Source organism: Clarias gariepinus, chromosome 22, assembly GCF_024256425.1.
Source record: "Clarias gariepinus isolate MV-2021 ecotype Netherlands chromosome 22, CGAR_prim_01v2, whole genome shotgun sequence".
Lineage (NCBI taxonomy): Eukaryota > Metazoa > Chordata > Actinopteri > Siluriformes > Clariidae > Clarias > Clarias gariepinus.
The window spans coordinates 18,300,786-18,319,152 of NC_071121.1; the positions used below are offsets into that span (position 1 = coordinate 18,300,786).

An 18,367-nucleotide genomic window follows, 5' to 3' on the forward strand; every position below is an offset into this window, starting at 1 on the left:
AGGGAGCTGTAGTAGGAATGACGTCACAGTGCAACAGCTTTAGAATGATGTTTGGTCAGGTCTATATTCTGAACATAGAATTGCAAAATGGCTGATACTTTAGGGAGGAAACAAAGAATTAAACTGTTCCAGTTATTTTAAAATTATATATAAAATTATTTTTAAAATTTATATTTTAATATAAAAGGACCAGATAGAGACTGATAAGCAGCTGGTGTTATCCGGGTATTTTAATGACCTTTAAGCAAAAATACAACATGTATTCATCTGTTTTATACAAATTACTGTTTTACCTTTGACTAGTTTTAGAAGAATAAAATTTATTTTTAAAATCATGTGTGCGTGTTTTAATTGTTGGGGAATTGTTTGGGTATTTAAAAATACATTTACTTGAACCAACAACTTCAGTGGGCAAAAAATGGGAGACGACTTTGTTTTAAATAGTCAAAGAGTCGGGCTAATAATAATAATAATAATTAGCCAGGGGAACAGACACAATATAATAAACAATATAATATAAACCCTGAGTGACGACTCAGCTAGCAGACCGTTGGTTTAGCTTGTCTGTCTGCTCTCTGGCCTGGGCTCTGGATTGTCACCAATTAACTAGGCCTCTTCTGAAACTATGAGCTATACTGCAAGAAAGCACCACCTGAACATCCAGCGGTTCAGCGACCATAACCTGCTGTAAGCTATGTCGCCACGTCTCATTGAGAGCATATTACTCCAACGGACATCGCCTTCACTAATTTAAACACCTCTATAAAGTTATTTTTACTAACCAGTGGGTGCATCACTGAGGAGAGCAAACCTGTTGGGCATGTGAAGAACCGGAATTGGAGTTTAGTTGTTTGGAGCTGAATTCCGTTTGTTGTTTTAGATAAAGAAACTCGCGCGTCTCCAAAAAGCGCAGAAAAAGGCGGAGCCAAATAGTATAAAGATGTAAAAAAAAATAGTTGCTATTAATATTATTATTGTATAAATGAAAAAGCTATGTAATTTAAACGCTGATACAAACGCGAAACTTTCGCTACAACGATACAAAAACAGGCAACCAAGTGCCCCAACAAATAGCAACAGTTAGAGAGTGTGCGCGCTGTGGGGGATTGGAAGGTGAATGAGAATAATCATTTACAAGACAAAAGACGTTCAGAGGTGTGTTATACCCTAAAACGCACTCTAAAATTGACACTATCAAACTTAAAAATGATACATCTAATCAAACATCACGTTATTAAAAGTAATGAATTTGTCACTATTTTTCTCTTATGCAACAAGGCTAAAAAGATAGGAAAAATTACACCAAAGTGCTGCAGGTTTGGTGTCTGTGAGCTTTTCCTAATTAGAGTTAGACGGGGGGGCATTTTGTGACTGCTCCAGTTACACTTTACTTAGATATTGCACAGAGTGGAGTTCATTTCTGTTCTCTTCATCCGAGCTTAATTTCATCTCAAGAAATAATAGTAAGTTTTGTAAAGTCTGAGTTCATCTTCCCAGCCAGTGTTGTGTAGGGGCAGGGTAGCATCATGGCAGGATTGGTGCAATTTATATTATCTTTTTAGCCGTGCTGCATAAGAGAAGAGTAGTGACAAATTTGTTAATTTCGTTACTAGACATGGTCTATTTTGTCCGCAAGTGAAATACATCAATACGTTAATAATTTACACCACGATAACATTTAGTGCAGAAGGATCTGAAGAGACGTAACTTTGAGACGTTCACAGTATATTCGAACCGTAGACGATGTTTATTTTGCTGAACATTACAAAACAGCCATGTCTAATAAAACAGTGCATCTGTAATAAGCCACATTGGTTTTGGGTTAGAAGTAAAATTAACGAAAGACTGAGAAGCCCCGTAAACTTGACCCTGACAATAATGGTCGATTGTTTTTATATTAATGTTTATATATATATTTAAAGTAGTAGTAAGCCAGGCTTTAGTAACTTTGGACAAATCACAATATAAGCCCTCTCTCACACATGCGTGCTCTCTCTCTCTTTCTCTCTTTCTCTCTCTCTCTTACACACACAAATACAGTAACACATGAAATCGCGTGAAACCAAATGAAACTTTGGCAAAAATATATAAGCAGTAAAAAATACAGTACTATCCTGTAGGTGATTCCTGTCCTGATAACAGGCGCTAACCCTCTGGAACTGTTTAGTTCTGTTAGTATTGTTTTCAAGTGTGAATGTTTATGGGGATTTAATCTGTCTCTGCTGCCGCATCTATTCACCGTTGTTATTAGTGATTAATGCCCCATCAGATCTTTAATGGGGAAGACGTTATGCTGGTTAAATGACTAAAGAAATACTGATCCATATGGACAGATATTTGTTCCAGATATTATGCGCCATTAATCAATTTGTTATGCCAATTTTTGACTATCAGAAAAATATAACGAAAACAAACCCAAGCAGAAGTAAAATTTTAAGCTTTACTTTGCAGCAAAATATTATCTACCAGTGTATTAAACGGAAATAGATAAAATACACCGTAATGTAAAATAGTGTACATACTGTAGCCCGCACTTGTATACCGTACCTACAACGAGCGGTATAGATAAATTGTGATGTTACTGTGTCTTTAAGGATTATTAAGGATGTCGTGAAAAATATTGCAATAAATTGTTTAATTAATTAAGTAATTAATAAAAAATAGCATAAGCATCATGGGTTGTGTATTGAGTGATTTAAATCTTTTTTATTAATCGTTTTATTAATAGTCCCTTTTTTACCACATCATCTATTTATGTTTGTTGTTTTTAGACGAAGAAACTCGCGCGTTCTCCAAAAAGCGCAGAAAAAGGCGAAGCCAAATAGTATGAAGATGTAAAAACTAGTTGCTATTAATATTATTATTGTTATTATTATTATTATTGTTATTGTGCTCACTAACACACACCTATCACAAGTAGAAGAAGTAAAAAATATAAACCAAAACTACTCACTTCAGACAGCAGTTAAAACCAATGCTACTCACCTCAGGAGAATTATGAAAAGTATAGGCCGTCTTCGGGCTGTGTCACCACATTGCTCAGCCACTCAGAAGCGCAAGTGCACGCCGTCTCCGGGCTGTGACACAATATTGCTCAGCCAATCATAAGTGCAAACTTTAGTTACACAACTCATAGTCATACAGCCTTACTCGTTTGCACATATGTGTAAAGGGTAGTCTTCATACACATTCACATTTCATACATCCTTTTATAATTTCTTTTGATAGTGTAAAGCTGCTTTGCGACAAATGACAAATGTTAAAATCACTATACAAATAAAAATTTTGGATTTAATAGTTCTGCACAGTACAGACATTCCTTAAATTTCATTTTATGGGATCCCAATCTATGGGATCGGTGCTCTTAAGTGGTTGCTGGGGTGTGGCTTGAAAGCTTCATAATGACCCTGAGAGACTGATTAGTTGCTAACATGATGCTAACATAATTATCTGTTGCTAGCATGCTAATAAATGATTAGCATATCACTATCATGATGCTAATATGATTAGCATGTTGCTAACATAATGCTAGCATGATTAGCATGTTCTTAGGAAGACTTTAAAAGGATTAACATGCTGCCGGCATGATGCCAACATAATTAGCTTGTTCCTAGCAACATCAGTAGCATGTTGCTTACATGATACTAGCATGATTAGCATGTTGCTAGCATGATGCTAACACGATAAGCATGTCACAAGCATTGTGTTAACTATATTAGCATGTAGCTAGCAACATCATTAGCATGTTGTTAGCATGATGCTAACATGATTAGCCCGACACTAACACGTTTAACATGTTGCTAGTATGACTCCAATGTGATTAGCATTTCGCTACCATGATGCTAGCATGATAAGTCTATTGCTAGCAACATCATTAACATGTCGCTAGCATAATGCCAACATGATTAGCCTGTTGCTAACTGACATCTGTATTTAATGTTTGGAGCAGATATATGTCTTGCAAAATGATTGCGAAGGTACTCTGTTTTGTTGCTAGGGAGTGGCTTGGCACCTGCTAATGAAGAAAAGCCTTCTATGGACTATGACTGATATAAACCAATCCCCATGTCTCTATGATATACTGTTGTGAAGATAATCCTTCATTGGTTTGAGTTGCTAGGGTGCTCTAAATGGTTGCTAGGAGCGTAGCTTATGAGCATCATGATAATTGCGAAAGACTGATTGGTTGCTTGAGGTAAATACCCCTACCTCATTTACATTCCTGAATGAGGATGGCCTGACAGTGTCACAATGATCCATGACACTACCATCATTGGCATGTTGCTACCAACATCCCTAGCATGTTTCTAGCATAACGCTAACATGATTAGCATGTTGCAAGCAACATCATTAGCACATTGCTAGCCTAACACTAATATAGTTAATATGTTGCTAGCAAAACGCTTACATGTTTAGTATCTTGCTTGCATGAATCCAATGTCAGTATTGCTGGCAGTCAAAAAACAAAACAAACATGTCTAGTCAACGTTCTGATGCAGGGATAAATGTCTTGCAAAATAGTCGCTACGGTACTCTTTTGTTGCTAGGAAGTGGCTTGGCACTTACCCTAAGTCAATGGGGTAAATTTGTGCACCTGTTGTGTCCCAGGGGTAAAACCCTTGTGCGGGGTATGTTCTATGACAAACAGTATGGGACTAGTTACGTGCTAACTTTTGTATGGAAGAATAATAATAACTAGAGAGGTACATTTCCTGAAGAAAATGTGAGTGGTGCCCGCTGTGGCAAAACTCGGGCCCCAATATCTCTATGACAATGGGATCTTAGCATCATGTTAGTGACTTTTTCATTATGTTGCTAGCAACATGCTAATATAGCTAGCATCATTCTAGCAACATGCTAATCATCTTAACACCATGCTAGCAACATGCTAATCATGTTTAGTGCACAATGCTAATATAGTTAGCATAATGCTAGCAACATGCTATTCAGCTAAACGTCATGCTAATTACACTAGCATCATGCTAGGAACATTCTACATGTTATTAGCGAAATGCTACTAAAGTTAGCATAATGCTAGCAACATGCTAATATGCTAATATCATTAGCATCATGTTAGCAATGTGCTGATATAATTAGCATAATGCTAGCAACATGCTAATATCGTTAGCATCATGCTAGCAAAATGCTAATATCGTTAGCATCATGCTAGCAAAATGCTAATCGTGTTAGCATCATGCTAACACCATGCTAGGGGGCGTGGCTTATAAGCATGATGATAAATGCAAAAGACTGGTTGGGTGTTTGAGTTAAATGATGCCTTCCTCGTGTCTCTACGACAGTGGTTTTCACAGTTAAATTCAATTTCAAAATTGCTATGGAATTTAGCATTGTATGTTAATTGCCACTCGCCTATTAGAAAAGTCATAGCACCCCATTCTGGAATAAGGTGCATGATTTGACACCTCATTCATGGGTCTACGACAAGTGGTGCGGGACTAGTTAGCGCCAAACTTTCATACGGAAGAAGAAACGGAAGAAGAAAAAGAAGAAAAAAGAAGCCTGTGAGATAACAATAGTAGTGCTCGCTTCGCAACATATAAATCATGCTAGCATCATGACAGTGACATGCTACTGATGTTGCTAGCAACATGCTAATATAGTTAACATCACACTAGCAACATGCTAATATTGTTTTATGGTTTTATACCCCTAATATATGTGCTTTATACCCCTATCTCACCTATGCGGTTTGACTATGCGAGGACCGACACAAGGAAAGATGGAAACCTAATCACAGCGCCAAGATGATGATCGTACTTATGGCCACTACACAAAACCACGTAGGTGAAATTGAGGAATTAGTCGTTAACAGATTATGGGCCAAACTTCGCGGACTGATAATGGTAGAATAATTATAAAGATCTTGACTAAAACAACATGCATAATAAATCACAAAGGAGTTTTTATTTTCTGCAATGGAAAAGTACTCTAACTAGTTAATTTTATCAGAAAGTAACGCTGTATTGTAACTGATTACTTTTTAAAGACAGTAATTTTGTGATGTAATTAGTTACTTTAAAAAGTAACGTCGCCCAACACTGGTTAGCATCACCAAACGGAAACCAGAGAACCTGGAGAAAACTCCACGCACACAGACCCTGGAGGTGAAAGGCCACAGTACTAACCACTATGCCATCATGCTGTCTACACACATATTTTTTTGGATAGAACATCACAGACTAGAAATTTGAAGTGTTTGTTTACATATGACATTTCTCTAAATGAAATGTACCAGTGCACATCTCTTAAATGTAAGGCCAGAATCCACAGAGGGCTAAATTTCACAGACCTGGATGTAACAGTCTGGCTTATGCTGGTTACAAACATAAAGTATTGGTCGCCTCTAAATAAAATATAATATGTTATCATTAATTTGAATTATTAGCCACTAATGTTTAACTGTTACATAATACGTTTTTCTCCTTTGCATAAATTATTAATCTTCACCAAAACAGAATATTGTAAAATCCCTTTGTTAATGTGAATTTGTGTGTGCTATAATGTCTGAGACTAAATGAAAATCTATGATAGTGTTTGTTTATAGTTCTGTTCTGTTAGCTGTTTATAATTGTGCACTAATAGTCCTTTCCTAAAAGGTCTGCATGAAAATAAAGCAGACTGTCAGAGCAGCAGATAGAGAACAGAGCTGACTACATAACATATGTAAAGAGATACCAAAAGAGGAAGTTTGTTTAGTTTTTGGTCTTGATAATATCGTATGCTGCCAAAGTAAAGGATGGAGCTTTCTCACTTGTGAAGCCAACAAATTCCAGTCCTTTTTTAGAGATGTATGTGCATATGAGAGAGAGAGAGAGAGAGAGAGCAATAAACAGAAGGAAATTCTGAGAGTGAAGATAATGTTGATTGCACAGGAACAAGAAACAAGCACTCAGAGCTGGACAGTTTAAGCAGGGACAAGATAGAGGCAACAATTCTACTAGGTTATTTCTTTTATATTTCTCTATGGCACACAGCTGTTAATGTAAAATCCTCCTGTAACTGTTTAAGTAATTTTGGCAACTGTTTTCTTTATGCCACTGATTATCCTTGTTATCATTTTAGAGAGATGTCATCCTACTTGCGCAACAAGGATCTGTCATCCTGCACTAGGAAATCTGTTTTAGAGTTGGCATCCTCCTCATCCTCTGGGAACAAAAGCTTCAGAGTAAGAATGAGTTGTGCATGTTTACATCTTTTTGAGTCTTTATCAGAAAAGTGGAAATAATTGTCTTCTGTGTATTATAAAGTGTCAATAATATATTTAGTAATGTGATTATATTATTTATATAGATCGCCATCTTCCAGCAATTGCATCTGCTCTTTAACAGAGTTTGGAACTGGTTTGTTTTGACTAATGATAAAAAAAAAAAATTAAAAATAAAGAAAAAGGTAATAATAAAGGTCATCAGTGATTTACATTTTGCAGTGTATTATTGTTTAAATATATCCAAATTCTATGATGCTTTATTAGTGATTGTGGAGTATCAATTATCCGATTTGCATGACATTATATAACTTAATATTTCAAAATGTCTTTTGTTTTGTTGTGTTTTACATAAAAACAAATCGGAAAAACTTTGGATTTAGAAAGCGCTACATGCTACAGACATGAACTCTTTACAAACTGTAGGTAGACGTTTCTTTCTTTACTCAGGCTGGGGAAATGAGCCCAGTCTTACAATATAATGAAGTATGTTAACTTTGTTACCGTACTTTAGTACATTTTTATGAAACTATACTTTACTTGGGTAAATGTACCTGGGGTTATATATGACTTTTACTCAGTTATATCCTACAGTAAATTTTTTTTTTTCTACTTCACTCCATTTTTGCAGAGCATTACGTTACAGACACTGATGCTGAATTGTCAGACCTGTGCCATACAGAGATATGGTGCTATGTGTTTAAGTGGCAACACGCAGTGTGATGTGAGCATGTTGGCCCACAAGCAGTTATCACAGGACCCACAATACCTACACAGTTTATCATTTCTGTTCCCTTTGTAGAGGTTCCAAAACTTTTTTTTTTTGCAGTAAATGTTAGCCACCAGCCATGCCGCTGTGCTAATGAAAGGCTATCAGTAAATTTTAGAGTGGAATTTTTTTATTCTGGTGCACTTCAACAGTATTATGGCCTTGGTGCCATCGATTTCATTTCTTTCTTTCAAAAGAAATGAAATAATTAATATAAATAGAAATAAATACTGAGGTATGATAACTTTTCAAATGATCACATATCTTAGCATTCACATAAATTAAGCTGTTAGGAAAGTCTTTCTGATTGTTGTCAGCTTTAATTGTCATCACTACTGTGTAATGACCTGGACTCCATATTAACATAAATTAACATCAACTGTTATAGCTGAACTGGCTAACACACCTAACACACAGTATGAATGCAGATCAATTTCTGCTTTCTGTTTCACCCAAATTTAGAGGGGTTTCCTGTTGAGTCTGGTTCCTCTCAAAGTTTCTTCTTATTACCATTTCAGGGAGTTTTTCCTTGCCATTGTCGCCCTCAGCTTGCTCACCAGGGACCATTTTGATTCATGCACACTCACATTCCATACAAACTTAAATAATTCTTTTAATTGTGTAAAGCTACTTTGCGACAATGACAATTGTTGAAAGCGCTATACAAATGAAATTAAATTGAACTGAATTAATGATACTCAGCACCAGTTAACTTCCAGTTCAAATGTAAAGTAGTATTTTAAAATCTATACAAAATTTTACTTAGAGCCAATACAGTGTGAATAGAACTGAAGATAAGATATGGGTGATGTGCTCATATCTTCTGGTTCTTTTCTTCTAATTCTATCCACACAGGACACTCAGGTGCTTGTTTATTCCATTGTCAATTTAAACCTGGACTACTGCAACTCGCTCCTCACAGGTCAACCTCTGCAACTAATCCAGAATGCAGTTTCATGACATATTAAATCTGATTCAAGCAGCTACAGGAAGCAAACTGATAGTGTGGTAGAATTTAAGAAGATTCACAAATCTTCTTAAATTCTACCACACTACCTCATTACTTTGCTTCCTGTAGCTGCTCGAATCAGATTTAATATGTTGATGCAAGGTTAAAATGAGCCAGCACTGAAAGCACACCCCCATTACCCACACTGTCCACGTTACCTTTGATTATGTAGCAGTAATTGACTGTCCCCATCACCTGTCAAAGTACATGTAAGACTCTGTCCTCTAATTTAATTTAATTTAATTTTATTTTATTTTATTTTATTTTATTTTATTTAAACTTCCAATGGCATTTTAGACTGATGGTCAATAACATAGGGAAATAGTAAAGGTTGTATTTAATAATAGATACTTCAAATGACATGTGTTAATTATACATACAAGGATCATCTGCCAAGTGACATAAATGTAAATACCAAGCAACTGCACTGCTAGGCATATACACTGATCATTCACGGATCATTCTGTTTTTAATGTATTATATGTGTAACCCTAATCTTTCCGACATATGAAATAATAATAATAATAATAATAATAATAATAAAAATAATACAGTGGAACCTTGGATTGCGAGTAACTTGGTCTGCAAGTGTTTTGTGTAGGCTTGCCAACAGGCCATAGTACAGTGAGCGTTCAAGAACCCCTCTCCCACCCGAATGGCACCATCCGATTACCTTGTCTCATCTGCAAACACAAGCAGCGCCTGTGAAACAAAGCCACGGGAAACTTAACCAAGCCTGGAACAGGAAGTCCTCTGTGTCTGGAGCCACGCTGAGACCATAATTTGTGTAACCAAAAAAGTGTAATCAGCATTTACAAAGTCCTTTTATTAGATGAAGGTATGAACGAGTGTGCAAGATACGGGATGATTGATAATAATCAAAATCTTTTTTTATTTAAAAAACGTTTGTGTACACAGAAAATTGGTAGCATGAACAGAGTTCATGCCAAAACACTTTATAAAGATATTTAAAAAACTCCAACCGGATGGGCCCCATGTGACAGCCGAAACATCAGGCTAAAGTATGCACAAAAGGAGAAACCACGTGAGGTGTGGCTAAGCCTCGCAACCACATCTAATTAGACCAATCACCCGTGGGATGGACCGACTCTGCAAGATCAAAAACCCAAGGTCCGAACAGCCTCTTCACGTCACGTTGTCTAAAGGAAGCAAGCCCGCCCACTCTTTCGCTGCTTATGCTTTGGCTCTTGTGGGCGCTTTTCACCGTCGTCTTTTCACTGCATCACCAAGCAACCGGGTCATCTGCTCTTCAAGAACTCTCAACGAGACTTTGTGCCAGAACTCCAAAGTCCTGCAACGAAGAAACCCTCATAAGAAGCTCCAGAGCTTCATTATCGGTGTACGGGCATATTATTTACAAGTTCTGACGTGTATCCTTCTTGTTATACTTGGTTACTCACGACTCAAACGTCCGTTGAATTCTTTGTCTATTGTTTTATTATTAACATCAAAGTTCAACAGTTCTTATAGTTTTCTTGCATAAATCCACTGTGGTTACAACAACTTTGCTGTATCTTGTAGCTTACGGTCTTAAATTATAGTTACAACAACTTATTTGCTGTATCTTTTAGATTACGGTCTTAAATTGCAGTTACAACAACTTATTTGCTGTATCTTTTATATTACGGTCAAAAGCTTGTGTTCTCCACAACTTCCGTATCCAAACTGATTTCTACCATGCGCAATAGCCATGAGCCTTGCTCATAATTGATAAATACCAGATTTTGTGTCATCATCGGTGGCCATGTGATAAACAAAATTGGTAAGATAAACTAAATCATGCTAAACGCTGGACAGATAGATGATGAAGTGTAACCTTCAAGTGTAATCCTTAAAGATTCAATTCACCTCTGACCAAGAGCTAAAACCCTACATTTGCAAAATAAACATTTTTCAATAAAATCTTTTTTATTGTTTTTTTTTTTATTATTATTTTAAAATAAATTTTTACTTGTAAACGATCACTGCATAAAAAGAGCTGTATCCGGACAAATATGGTATGAGGAATCATCGCTAAACTTTAAGTTTGCCAAATTTATGAGGCAGAGTGCTTGGAAAGGTAGAATGCAAAGGAAATTTTGTGAAACAACCAGATAACTCATGTATGTGGATGTATACTGGAATCGGTGAAACTTTTTAGGAATTCTCACAGCTAGCAGTGGAAAGGTAATGGCTGTAAGGTGTAAAGGCCTTTTGTATGACTAGCAGAAAGATGTGCTGTCCTTCTTATCATAGCCGGGTGGGGGGATTAGCCATGATGTGCCTTTGTCTCTTCAGCTTGAGGGAGAAGCAAGCTGCACACACTGCTATTCTCAAAGAGGTTATCCAGTGTCTTGATGCATTTAAGTGCAAATTTGATGAGAGAAGACTGCAGGAAGAGTCAAGCCATGTGCATAAAAGAGCTAACAGGGTGCATAATGTGGGCATTGCGGTAAGTTGACCTTTATGTTACCTGACAATACAGTAGTAAATTATACCTTGCCAAGTTAGCCTAAGCATTTGGCTACACATCTACTTTTTTGTTACTTGCATTGTTGTAGGTGTCCAGCATATTTAAAAGTTTTTCACGTCGGAATCATACAATGTTGTTTCCAAATGTATGTATTAAAGCGGTTTAATTTCAACATTACAGGAAGCTGTAAGGAGCCTCCATAATTCAGAAAACAACCCTCATAAATACGATCCACAAACTGGGTAAGAATGTTGTTTCTTTACATGCTATGTATGGGGTTTTACATAATCATTTTAAATGTAATTAATAATACTACTCTCTTTCCACACAGAATAAGTTTACTTTATGATCAGGCAGTTATGACATATCTGCTGGAGGAATTAAGGATGACTTTTGCAGATGCAGACCCTGAGTGTATAAAGGGTAATCAGAAATTGTCATTGTAATTTTTTTCATGTCCCTTTATTTTTGTCCCTCTAATAATTTGAATTTTTTCTGTCACTTATCTGATTTTTTTTTTTTTTTTTTTTACCAACATGTTAAACATTGCAGAGGAAATACTCTTTTTCTCAGCCAGAAAAGTCTTCATTAAGACTAAAAACCGACAAAGATGAGTAAGTGTACACATTCATCTATGTTTTAAGTTCGGTACATCTTTTGAGTGTTTTTAGGGGTTTACGTATGGTGTGCTTTGCAGTTGCTGGAGTCGAGGTGTAGGGTCGTTCAAACAGATGCAGAGAGAGAACTGTGGCAGACTGCAATACTGGAACTGATGTCCGATGAGGAGGATGCCATTGCGTGCCATGTCGTCAGAGTGTAATATCTAATAGGACAGAGCTAGACGTACATATATATTTGGACATCTAACAGGCACTGGTGCATGATTGTTTTAGTATTGCTTTTAATTAAGTTGCACCTTAATTAATGCACATTTATTCATTTTTTCCATATTTTATGTTTTTTTCCCTTATTCTTACTTTGCTTTGTATATTTATTAGTGTTTGGTTTGATTTTAATACAAAAATTCTGAATCAATTCTATTGTCATTTTTTAAAGGATGTGGGGGATATATAGTATGGGGGGTGGATAGGGTCTATCTACATACCTGCCCAATGACCAATCAAGTCACTAAGTTAGGAGGGCTTGGGCTGGGCTAAATAAAAAGTAGTGACTGGGTAATGTCCCAATAGATGTCAGGGTTTTGAGAGTTTTTCTTTTTGTTTTAACAACCAATCAGTGTTGAGATAAGAAACCAATAGTGAAGAGCAGAGTTGGGCAAAGGAGTAAAATGCAAATGGGGTTTTGGGTTTGAATGTCTCTTGTCAAAATCCTTGAGTGGATTATTTGCCATGTCAAAAAATGGCTGTACCATGGAAGGATTCCTCTGCAAGATACATCCGAATTGGTATCAATACAGAAGAATCCTAGCTTGGTGGAATTTGATGTATACACTCAGTGGTACTTGTAGATACTTCCGAAAATCAGTGGTGTATACGGGAGTTTCCTAGTACAGATACACCTTCTTTCATGCAGTAATATGTGCAGCAAAATGTTGCAGATCTTTTATCAGTCTCTTGTATCAAGTACAATATTCTTTGGTTCTACCTGCTGAGGCAGCAGAATCAGAAGCAATGACTCTTAAGAAGCTCAACAAACTCATCAAAAAAGCTAGTTCAATACTGAGCACTCCCATGGAGTGTTTGAGGTTGGTAGTGGAGAGAAGGATGCTACACAAACTTTTAACCCTAATGGAGAACACCTCACTTTCCCTCCACAGCCTACTAGCTAAAGCGTGGAGCACTTTCAGTAAAAGAATGCTTCAGATCTACAGGTCTTTTTTGCCAACTTTTCAGTTGGACAATAACTCTGCTCTATCAAGCGAAGGATTTCCTTCTCTGACTCCATTATAAATACCCTCATGTACATTGTCTAATTTGCACTATAATACATCCTTCATTCATTTCATTCTGTCTTTTTTAATATTTCAACTTGCTAGTTCATTCTCTCTAGTACTATTTCAACTTTCCGGTTAACCTTATGTACTGTTTTGTCCCTGCCTGTCTGTATATACAATTATCATAGACGTGTACTGTACATAGAAACAGTATATTTGTATTATTTGACACCATTTTTACCTCATTAATGCACTTTTATGTGTAAACAGTGTCTCTTTTTTGTGTGCATACAATCATCATGCACATGTACATGAAAACTGTACATTTGTATTATCTGACACCATTTTTACCTCATTAATGACCATTCATTTGTTAACAGTGTTCAACAGCTTTTTTAACTTTACCTTTTTCTCACTGCAATTTTAGCTTGTTGCTTACTTCTTGTATAATTTGAGAACTTGCTGCTGTAACAATACAATTTCCATGGGATTAATAAAGTATTCTATTACAGTATCTATCTATCTATCTATCTATCTATCTATCTATCTATCTATCTATCTATCTATCTATCTATCTATCTTATTTATCCATCCATCCATTCATCTACTGTATTTATCATATTATGGCCATTACCATCTTCAAACCAAGTTTGTTGTGGTGGGCCTTCTATCTGACAGGAATGAGAAGACCTACCTAGAGGAAATTAAAAACCTGGAGAACTGCTGCTAGAACTTCCTCCAGAACGAAAGCAAGACAATAAAGTGGATAAATTATTACAAAGAAAGAGTGGGTTGACCTTGGCGTTCATATCATGAAGCTAAGAATATAAAGGAAAGTAGTAAAAGATCTCATCCACACCAAATGGTTTTTGCTTCCTGAAGGGGGACACAGGAAGAATGAGAAGGACCTTCTCACTGCAGGTTACTGTATCTGGGCTTTGAACACAGGCAACACCCAGACTAATTTCATTTTTCACATATACAAGTCAAACTGGGGAAGCAACAGAACAAGCTCAAGTATAAATGTTTACCCTGTTTGCACTGATCTCTTACTGCTGGACATTTTGCACATGAACAGTCATCGACATGGTCACCCTGCACATCATGTTTTTATGTCTGACAATCATAATGGCTGCTGCCATCTATCCTTATGCCAATTACATTGTTCATTATAACATCACATTATTACATATCTATACTTTTGCTTGCACATATTTATTTGATTGAGTTTTGGTCATGTATTGCAAATTATATTCCTATTCTTACTTTACTCAATTTGTTGTATTTGCAACTTCAGTTTTATTATAATGTATATCCGATTTAACTAGCTTACATTTTAGTTTTAGTTTTCTTGACACTGGCAGTTATGTAAACATTTGAATGCATTTAAATTATTTTTTTAAAGCTGAAATTATTAATTAAATTGAAATATGAGATAGTAAATTCAGGTACAGTGTTTCTGACTATTAATTATATACGTCAGTTTCATACAATGACAATATTAGTTTGCAATACTCATGTATTTTTTATTATATATATATATGTTAATAATAAAACTTTTAACTGTCTTACTTATGTACCTAATTTTCTTTTGCAGCAAGATAAATTGTCTAGGTATGTACTTTCTATTTGCAATTATTTATTATACTTTGCTGTTTTTTAATTAATATTATGAATATATTATTATAAAAAAAAGTAAAATACTACTACTACTACTGCTACTTATAATAATAATAATAATAATAATAATAATAAAATTCTGTCCTTTTTATTACAGGAGTGATGCCAGTGAAGTGGAAAGCCCTTTGGAAACACTTGGTTCTACCAGCTACTACCCACGTAAAGAAATGGATTCTCTAAACAAGTCAGCTGACTTTGCCAGCAAGAACTACAAGAAGGTCAGTGAGTACAGTAATAGGTAGAATTTACTTGTTCGTGTGATTGGGTTTATAAAGATTCAAAAGTGTTTATGTATACCAACGTATGTACCATGCTTGCACTTCTTTCACAATTTATAGTGTTACAATCTTGATCTAAAATAAAAATTAATGAATTATTAATCCTAATGAAATTATACTCCAAAATTTAGAGAAAAGCCTTCCCAGATGAAGAGTTAGTATAACATAAAGTGGGGATACATTTAGAATGACAGGTGTTATTGTCAGATGTCCGCAAATTTTGGTTTATCATATAATATCCTAAACCAATCTAAACTTTAAATGGGAAAACTATATAATATGTAATTTTATTTACACACTGTTATGATCACAATGACCACAAGCTTTAATTAAGCACATGGTCAGCATATATACTGAAGCATATTAATGTGACTAATGTTTTGTGAACCTGCTCTACATTCTGGCTGTGCAACAATACAAGACCAGAACAAAAATGTTTTCACACATAACATCACATTTATTTTAAATTTTTAATGACCCGCCCCAACCCAATAAAGTGACACCAAAGCAAATAAAGTGACAATTTCTTTACCCGGCCCAACCCGACCCGCGGGTTACCTGCCGGGGTCCGCGGGTTACCAGACGACCTGCGCATTACTAGTAAGTAGCACAAGAATTGCATTTCAAGTGTGCATTCTCATACTGTAAACACATCTTTTTTTCCAACAAATTTCAATGAGTCTTTTTAGGAGGCTTGACATTATGTTTCAGCCTGCAACTATTCTCAGGAGATACCATAAACTCTTTTAACTTACGTGAGTCTGTATGTGTCCTTAACACTGTTGTCATCTTGTTCACTAGTGACAATATGAGACTCTCCAAAGTCATTTGATTGTGAACCTGCTTTATCAACTGTCAGTTGTGGTCTTAAGTCCACTGTGTTCCTCTTGAGTGTTGCACCACTCTCTGTTTGAATCTCATTGGAAGTAAAAACTCTTTGGCAAAAGAGCTAAACTCTATTAGAGAATTGAGGACAGTTATCAAAAGAAACCTTGCAGGAAACTTCATGTCTTGCAAAACTGTTTTAAAGAAAGCAATGATGGCTTGACTTGACGTGACCTGTAACATTGCGATTTCTGGACAGTTGGATAAATATTCAGTAACTACACCATGACTCTTACTGTTGCACTCAAATAAGTCTGCACCAATCTTTTGGTATGGGCGCTGGATGAGGCATAAGTGGCTCTGCTTGTTGCTTAGACCTATCTGTGAGATATATTTCGCATAAAGCTGTAGTCTGGCTGATGTCGTAGTTTATCCTTGGCGAATACATTACCTCCCGTGCTCTGCATTTACATTTCTCCTCATATACAGTATATGTCCATCGTGAATTTTCTGTAGCATGTCTTTGCTAATTGATGTTGGAATGACAACTTGTTTCCTCTGAAGATGATATTTGCTACTGAAAGCTTAGCCCTATATGCCCAGTAATCTTGAATTTGCTTTGAACAGTCACTTTTATTTTCTGGCCAGCGATTCAGTATGAACTATTTAAGTTGTGACAATGTCTTGCCAACATATGCTTGTATGTTTGCGCATTTATCTTTGTTTGTATTTTTATGCTTGTCAAAGGAGGGTATCTGCTGCTAACATGAATTTTCTGGTTTCATATTTTGGAGTTTGATGAGCATTCGCTGAATTCTCCTTGGACAGTAATTTAAGGATTTCGACATTATAGACACAAGAGGCTTATGATCATTTTTTACTTCAATCGTCTGACCATACACGTACTGATAAAACCCTTCACAAGAAATGTGCTGGCCAAGAGTTCTTTCTCTATTTGTGCATAGTTTTATCAACATATATCAAAGCATGTGATGCGTATGCTATTGGCTGCCATCTCTTATCATATTGCTGCTGCAGCAGCACTGCACTGAAGCCATATCATAAGGCATCAGCTTATACCCTAATGTTCTTCTGCGAGTCATAATATCTGAGCACAGGCTGCTCTGTGATGATGCCGTTCAGATCTTGAAAGCATTCCAGCTGCTCATGAAACCATACCCACTGAGTCCTTTGCTTAAGGAGACATCTGAAAAGAGCAGACTGTATGGACACCTGTGGAATGAATTTGGCCAAGTATGTGATTATTCCAAGGAATTTCTCTTTTGGGGCTGTTCTATGTTGACTATTGCTGAGGTTTTTCTTTGATCTGGTCTAACTCCATCCTCAGACAGCAAAAGTCAAGCTAAGCTATTAGCTGCTAACTAATTTCTTTCTAGTTTTAAATTAGACTTTCGTATCAGATCTAGAACATGCCCCAACCAAGCATCATGTTCCTGACCGGTGGAACCCCACATAATTATATCATCCATTATAGTTTCTACACCTGGTAGGCGCTCAAAGATCATGAGGATTGTCTTTTGATAAACTTCTGACACTGACAAAATGCCATATGGAAAATGAAGAAAACGGTACCTGCCTTCTGGTGTATAGAAGGTAAACAGTTTTTTTTTTTTGCTTCTTTGTCAAGTTTTATTTGCCAAAAGCCAGATAATGTGTCAAGCTTACCAAACCACCTAGCTCAAGCAAATTGTGACATGATCTCCTCCTCGGTGGGCATCTTAAAATGTTTACACTTTATAAATCTATCGAGAAAGACAAATCCTCAAAGCTAAAAAATTTTTTTACAATGACTCACCCAGTCTGTTGGTTCATAAATTTTTTTTTTTTAAACATTGATCTTTTCCATGGTAGCCAGCCCCTGCCTTTTTTGCTTTGCAAAGCAAAGGGAACTTTTCTACATGGATGTACAATAGGAGTCACTGCCATTAATACTTATCCTGATCCTCGCCAGGCATACGTCCAAGCCCTTTAAACACATCTTTATATTCCTCCATAAGTGAAGTTGCATCATTTTTGTGTTGTGACATCACTACAAATGCTTTTCTGATCAAGCCACGTCTCTCACATGTAGTCAGTCCTATGATTGGCTGTACACTTCACGTTCAGCATTTGTGTTTTCAGCACCTGTTCTTTGTGCTTTGAGTCACCAGGCAGCTTCACTTAACTGGCACATCCTCACCAGGTCATCTAACA

General features: G+C 36.2%; 1 protein-coding gene and 1 long non-coding RNA gene across 3 annotated transcripts in view; both read left to right on the forward strand.

The window, feature by feature from the left end:
• The first annotated feature begins 6,862 nt into the window (after nucleotides 1–6,862).
• LOC128510803 (protein phosphatase 1 regulatory subunit 12A) overlaps nucleotides 6,863–18,367 on the forward strand; it is a 102,517-nt gene continuing 91,012 nt past the window's right edge. For both annotated transcript variants that reach the window (XM_053483321.1, XM_053483320.1), the window contains exons 1-4: nucleotides 6,863–6,962; nucleotides 7,084–7,186; nucleotides 14,968–14,984; nucleotides 15,148–15,268. In XM_053483321.1, coding sequence (XP_053339296.1) covers nucleotides 7,088–7,186; nucleotides 14,968–14,984; nucleotides 15,148–15,268 — 237 coding nt within the window. In that variant the 5' untranslated portion in view covers nucleotides 6,863–6,962; nucleotides 7,084–7,087. The remainder of the gene's footprint in view (nucleotides 6,963–7,083; nucleotides 7,187–14,967; nucleotides 14,985–15,147; nucleotides 15,269–18,367) is intronic.
• LOC128510807 (uncharacterized) lies at nucleotides 11,643–12,090 on the forward strand. Its single transcript, XR_008356136.1, has 3 exons — nucleotides 11,643–11,718; nucleotides 11,808–11,899; nucleotides 12,029–12,090. It is a non-coding gene; the product is annotated as an uncharacterized LOC128510807 (long non-coding RNA).